At 41.1% G+C, this 6,614-nt stretch overlaps 1 protein-coding gene across 1 annotated transcript in view; it reads left to right on the top strand.

The window, feature by feature from the left end:
- ipo9 (importin 9) overlaps positions 1–4,345 on the top strand; it is a 17,847-nt gene extending 13,502 nt beyond the window's left edge. Inside the window, exons 18-24 of the mRNA XM_038697406.1 lie at positions 89–364; positions 534–700; positions 1,452–1,585; positions 1,773–1,892; positions 2,281–2,394; positions 2,533–2,609; positions 3,487–4,345. Coding sequence (XP_038553334.1) covers positions 89–364; positions 534–700; positions 1,452–1,585; positions 1,773–1,892; positions 2,281–2,394; positions 2,533–2,609; positions 3,487–3,597 — 999 coding nt within the window. The 3' untranslated portion in view covers positions 3,598–4,345. The remainder of the gene's footprint in view (positions 1–88; positions 365–533; positions 701–1,451; positions 1,586–1,772; positions 1,893–2,280; positions 2,395–2,532; positions 2,610–3,486) is intronic.
- Positions 4,346–6,614: the final 2,269 nt, after the last annotated feature.

The raw sequence follows: 6,614 nt of genomic DNA, 5'->3' as shown, positions 1-6,614 counted from the left end.
TACTGATTAAAAACTGTAGTATGTGGCATGTGATTTTATCTGCACAAATCTGTGTAACCTCTTTCACCACTTTTCCTCCTCTCTACAGAACGGCGGCGAGTGTCTGCGGGCGTACGTCTCTGTCGCACTTGAGCAGATCGCTCAGTGGCGGGACGAGCAGGGGAACAGTGGCCTCTGGTACGTCATGCAGGTGGTCAACCAGCTGCTGGACCCCCGGACATCAGAGTTCACGGCTGCCTTCGTGGGCAGGTTGGTGTCCACTCTGATCTCTCGGGCAGGAACCGAGCTTGGGGAACAACTGGACCAGATCCTCCGAGCCATTCTGAGCAAGATGCAGCAAGCCGAGACTCTGAGTGTCATGCAGGTAGGGGGGAAGTGGCAGAAAGTGATGTGTGGCTGAACCACCAAACGTGTTCCTGATATGTTTCATTACCTGGTCGGTATTTGTCGATGATTCAGTTACCTACACTACTTCATCATTCCTCCTTCCCTCTGCCTCCTTCCTCCTCATCCTCCTCTTTCTCTGTCTGTAGTCTCTGATCATGGTGTTTGCCCACCTGGTTCACTCCCAGCTGGAGCCTCTGCTGGAGTTCTTGTGCAGTCTACCCGGCCCAACGGGGAAACCTGCCCTGGAGTTCGTCATGACAGAGTGGATGAGCAGGCAGCACCTCTTCTATGGACAGTACGAGGGCAAAGTCAGGTCAGACAACGTTTTTTAATAATCATTTTAATGTATGCCTTCAAGTAATGATTTTAAGATGTAAACCAATGAAACAATATGGCGGTGTGTCAGTAGCTTGCTCTGTCACGTCATACTCGTCCTAGCGGTCTAAAGATGCTAACCTGCTCCACCAGTATGAATAGAAAACAGCACCAGTAGTTTAGCTTTTCAGTGTAGCCCCCTATAGGCAAAGAAAAGCTGTTGCAATTTAGGAAAAAAAGTATAATTTAAGAATTTTTATTTTTTTGCCTTTTGGATTCTGCAACCACATAAATGTGCACAAACACTAAAACTCTGTCCTGTCCATCAGTTTTTGTAACTGTCACACCCGCTTCATGCAGTGAACTAGTTTTGTGACGTTTGTTTTGTACAAATGAGTGCAGCACTGAGACCGTCTGAAAATGTGTCATTATCCCCGAATTTAAACAATATCCCCTCTCTTTATCACGGACGGTTTTTCACCCCACCTTTGAATGTGGACATTCGAATCAGCTTTGGCTCTGCAATTGGAGGATACTGGCCAGGCCTGGTTTTGATTACATGGCGTCAGGGATGCTGTGTTTTGTTACAGGTTTTTTTTTTTTTTTTGTATCAATTGACAGTGTAGCTTTAAAACAGAGTTGTGCTGATGGCATGACCTGAAATGGCTTTAATTTTTTTTTTTTTCTGTTCTCCACCACTGCAACATATATTAAACCTATTTTATCTTTGATTTTGTCTTTTCCTGCAGCACGGTGGCTCTCTGTAAGCTCCTGCAGCACGGTCTTAACACTGATGACAAACGTCTCCAGGACATTGTGGTGAAGGGAGAAGAGATCTACGGTCCTGAAGACGGCATCCGCACACGCTCCAAATCTGCAAAGAGTAAGGCAACCTAATGACCTGGAGACAGCTGATTCTGTAATATGCGTGACCATAAATGCGTAGTTGATATATATTTTTTTTTAACAAGGTTGAAACAATCTCATTACATCCTTACAGTGGCGATGCACCACCGGATGGCGTGTGCTGTTAACATTCAGCTCTTAACTTTGTTATTTCTCCTCTACAGATCCAGAGAGGTGGACCAACATTCCTTTGCTAGTGAAGATCTTCAAATTGATCATCAACGAGCTGTCGACGGTAGTGGAGGCAAATGCCAGCAGAGCAAACGCAGCAGACTGGAGCCAAGGTGAATACAAATAATCTTCTGTTTCACTTCAGGGGTTTAGTGTTTTACTCAGTGAAGCTTTGATAGGACACATGGCTTGTAAGGGACATGAACACTAATGACCCTTCTGCAGTGCCTATTTCTCCTCAATTATTATAAGTCGGCCTAAATGTAAAGATATCTTCTGCAAGCTTGTATTTATTTATTTTTGTGTATTCTTATATTTGTTGTCACTAAGCCAAATGTAAAATGGTGATATTAAGTAATTTTTTGTTTGACAGTTTGACACAATTATCAACTGGCGTGTGTCAGGGGTTGCCCCTTGACTTGTTGACTTGGGTGCATATTATTTTTTTAGCTGTCTAAAAATTATGACAGCAGACATTTCATTTACCTGCTGTTGTCTCAGATTCCACTGGTATGTGGGAGGACCATGAGGAGGAAGAGAGGGAGGAGGATGAGGAGGACGACGAAGGGCTTGCAGGGCAGCTGCTTTCTGATCTCATCGCTTCCAACAAATACGGTACTAGTGTCTCCCCAGTGCCTCGGCTGTTCCTGTGGTTTGTCTTCAGGTTCCATGCATGCCATGCTTTTGCTGTTATCGTCGAACTTTGATTCTGGTTGATAAGTTTCCATATCCCGGTGTGTTCCTGCCTTACAGATGATGATTATTACGAGGATGATGATGAGGATGATCCGGATGCTTTGAAAGACCCCATATATCAGATTGATCTACAGGTACACGAAGTCTAAAGTTTCATGTGTATTAATCAGGCAGCAGCGTGCGGGAGGGTTAATGAGTTGGGAGATCTCAGCTTAAGAGCCTCCCAGATTTGCTGGAGATTAGTGCAAGTAGGAATGTAATATTGCCATAGAGGGGTCCTTCTCACCGTTGCGTATTAGGCCAGTACTCCCTCAGATATTAAGGTGGAGGGAGCACAGAATTGGCCGCTCTAGAGTGACGTCAAAGTTGCATGAATTCCCATCTGACTGTCCAGACTATCGGATTTGGATATATATATATATTAGTATGCATGCTATAAATGCTTTCTGGGAAGAGCTGGCTGCTTCAGGGTGGCTGCTGCCACCACTGCAAGATGCGACCATCATCGCTAGTGTGACAGTGTTTCTGTCCTCGATTGTCAAGTCAGATCAGAAGATGGTCCAATTATAAAGGCACTTTAGGGTGAAATGGTGCCAGCCTTGTTCGATTAGGATTTGCACTTCGCACTACTTATGGAAAAATGTTATTTGATTGTGCAGAGTTATTTTCCCGTACTTGTCTGAATGTTTTGGCCTACAAAATGCCAGAGTCTGAATGGGTTCCCAGAAAAATCAAGGCATACAGGTTCCGTAAAGTACAAGAGTTATAAATCCTTGGTTATCGTGGCTACATGATTAAAATAAAGACCAGCGTGTATCGACAGCACACGTCTTCCTTAAGGAAAATGAACCATCCCCTTGTGAATAGTGGATTCCTACCTGTGCTTCAGAAGCACATTCTTCCTGTTACATCACTATCAGATCCTTTTTAGTAATTTATTAAATCTTTCTCCCTTTTATAACACTGATGTCGTTCTAATTTGCCTTTTCTGTGTCATCTGTCTTTTCCCAGGCTTACCTGACAGACTTCCTGACACAGTTCGCCCAGCAGCCATGTTACAGCATGTTCTCAGGCCATCTCAACACCGCCGAGAGACAAACCCTGCAGTCTATAGGCCTCTAGTCCCATCGTCTGCCACTGCTAAAACTCTCTCCTGTTGCCCCATCACTTACGCTCTCATGATGAATATTTACGACATAGCAAAGAAAAAAAGGAGAGACAAACTTGGGATGACAGGCCTGGCAGAGGAAGGGACTGGGGTTAAAAGAGACGGACATGCACTTAACCTTAAGTCACCTGTTTTCTACATACTTGTGATGGGATGAAGGAGATGTTAAACTGAGGAAGATGAAGAGGTGAGAGACTGCACAGGTCTGTTCCTGAAGAAGGTCAGAGGACTCACCATTTTTAGAGTAATTTCAGAATGGACGAGAGAACTGAATAAAAAGGTTGAGGCTTCACAGTGGGACCGGTGAACCGCAAAATATGAACGGACTATTTTGCCATGTTCTATTTGTAACTTAGGCCGTTATTTTTGTGTTTCTGTATAAACAGAGTAAAATGCAACATGGAAAACATATCCAAGAGAGTTTACATTGATTGAAGGAAAGTAAAAAATAAAAACGACAAACATCCTGATCTTTTGGAGAGGGAGAGAAACGTTTGGCGGCTCAGAAAATGTCGACTGTTTTCTGACAGGAAATGAAAAGGTCTCCGACCGGCTGTCAGGTCTGTGGGTACGGTGGGTATTTGGGAATTCACACTGTTGCCATGGTGATTCACAGCCTTGTCATTTCCTTGTACCCATTGAAATTTGGGATGGAAAAAATTTCTAAATAAAAGTCCTGAAAGGACAACATTTCCAGATTGATTTCCAGGTTCTTCTCTTGTCTCCCTGAGCTGGGAATAATAAACATGTCTTTTTAATAACTTTTTTTTAATGAAATCTGAAATTTTAAAACTCAAATATACATGCTGTTTCCTCAAGGGGAGACGATCAGTCTTCATGCTGCCTCATCTTACTGGGCTGCATACATTTATGAGCAGTCTATGAACATTTAATGTAAATAAAATTACATTTATTAGTGTTGATGTGCAGTATTTGGTAACAATTATAAATTCTCTATGAACACATTTTATTACAACTGTGTTGTATAACTATTGTCATATACAGCAGCCTCTACATGGGTAGACATGGGAGCAGTTCCACTTGTTGACAAATACATTAATACGATCTAATAAATGCTAAATAGAGGGACCTAAAGTAAAATGTTAATGTCCTGCTGACATCCTTGGGACAGATGACACGCACGATAAAAGTGGTGAAAATAACCCATCAGAAAACTATGAGTTGCTCAAATTTTTGTTTAATACGGTTTTATTTACTGATAAAGCTGGAGAAGGGGGCGCTATAACTGTTAGAGATGAATTGCCTTAGATATATATAAATGGACCGTTTCCAGTTTAAGGATATGCATTATATTCTTTATATAAGCTTATCTCTAACATTTAAGGTTTTATGGGAACAATTGTCAGCAGAAAGTGGCCAAAATACAAAAAAAATTACACTAATTAAATTGTAACAGTTTGTACTGGAGGTAGAGCCTTGATGTCTGCTGTTAGATGTGGTGAGACACGGCACAGTACTTGAGACCTGGACAATTAAGACCGATCACATAATACAGTCTGACAGGCCTTGAATAGCTGTAACCATAGGTCTTCCATTATTAATTATAATGAACCCACAGTGTGGTTGAAAGAAGAAAATCAGAAGGATTAAAACAAGCAGCTTCAAGGCCCTGAACTGAAAAAAACTTGCCTTGAACACCCACACAAGTGTTTCCACCTATTCCAGCTAATTAGACCTCTGATTAGGTTAAAGTTTCAGATGTCCACAGAATACACTTTTGACTTCTCACAGTAGGAAATAATAAAAGTAATGATGGCTGAATTCCATTTAGCTGCTTCACTTCCAGACTCCTTCCTTGTGCATGCTGACTTACTGGGACATCCTTAATGTTATTAACACCTGCAGTTTTCCTACTATGAGGAGTATAAATGTAGTTGGGACCAAAAAGCTTATGATATAACTGAACTACAGTCTGCACCTGGCCACACACCTCAGTTTTTCATGTTTAAATGCAGGACACCTCTGAACATATGACAGGCTGCAGATTTCCCTCAAGGAGGCGCTCTTAGCATCTCGCTTTCCTTTGCAATCACCATGCCTTCAACAAATATATATATATTTAAACGTATGGTTTTCCCCGTGATATTTAATTTCCCAACGACTCGGGAAACTCCTTTTACACTTCCCTCTCACATCATGAGAAGCTGTTTTCTTCATCAGCTGCATGCTAAAATCCTTCTGACCATGCCAAGACTTTCTCCACCAGGGCGGGGTAGGGAGGGAGGAGAGGAGGGCAAGCTGACCTCTCAAGGTGCGTTCTGTGCTTCTCGTAAATGTGACTGACGTGTAGACATTGAGCTGTAGTGACTTTCTAACCTACAGGCTAATCTTATTAAGTGACATTATTACTGTATTAACAGCCAAATCAGTATTAAAAAGTAATAGTATTTACTGTGTATAATGGTGTTATATATTATAGAGTTATTATCACTGATGCGTTAACTAAATCCTAAATACCTCATTTTGCTGTGCAGTCTGAATATTAAAACATCTTTCTAGTTTAAAAATGTAAAACTGAAATCAAGAAATGAGTGTGCATCTTCATACTGTTTTAAATTAATTTGCATTCATCTGACATATTCCTATAAGGATATAAGATTCACCTTCTATATTAAAAATTACTTGATAAGAGGGAAATCTTATTTTAAAAGCTGCATGTCTATGCACATAAAATGTGTAAAAATCTTTTTATATACAGTCTATGGTAAAAATAAGTACAAATTAATCTCTGAAATATTGTGGAGTAGACAGTAGTTTGCTATGAGGTATAAAGTAGCAAATACTGAAGTAAAACACAAGTACCTCTAAACTATACTTAATTACATTACTACAGTATATGTTATGTTACTGAAATCAGTGCCAGCGTTACTACAGTTTCACTGTCCTTTGCACAAATACACGACTTTGCCTACGAAACGGTCTGATTCTTCACGAACTCTGAACCATTAGA

The sequence above is a fragment of the Micropterus salmoides genome, unplaced genomic scaffold, assembly GCF_014851395.1.
Source record: "Micropterus salmoides isolate LMB-PRFRI ecotype aquatic unplaced genomic scaffold, ASM1485139v1 Ms_hic_scaffold_4, whole genome shotgun sequence".
NCBI lineage: Eukaryota > Metazoa > Chordata > Actinopteri > Centrarchiformes > Centrarchidae > Micropterus > Micropterus salmoides.
This window is presented reverse-complemented; position numbering and strand designations above follow the sequence as displayed.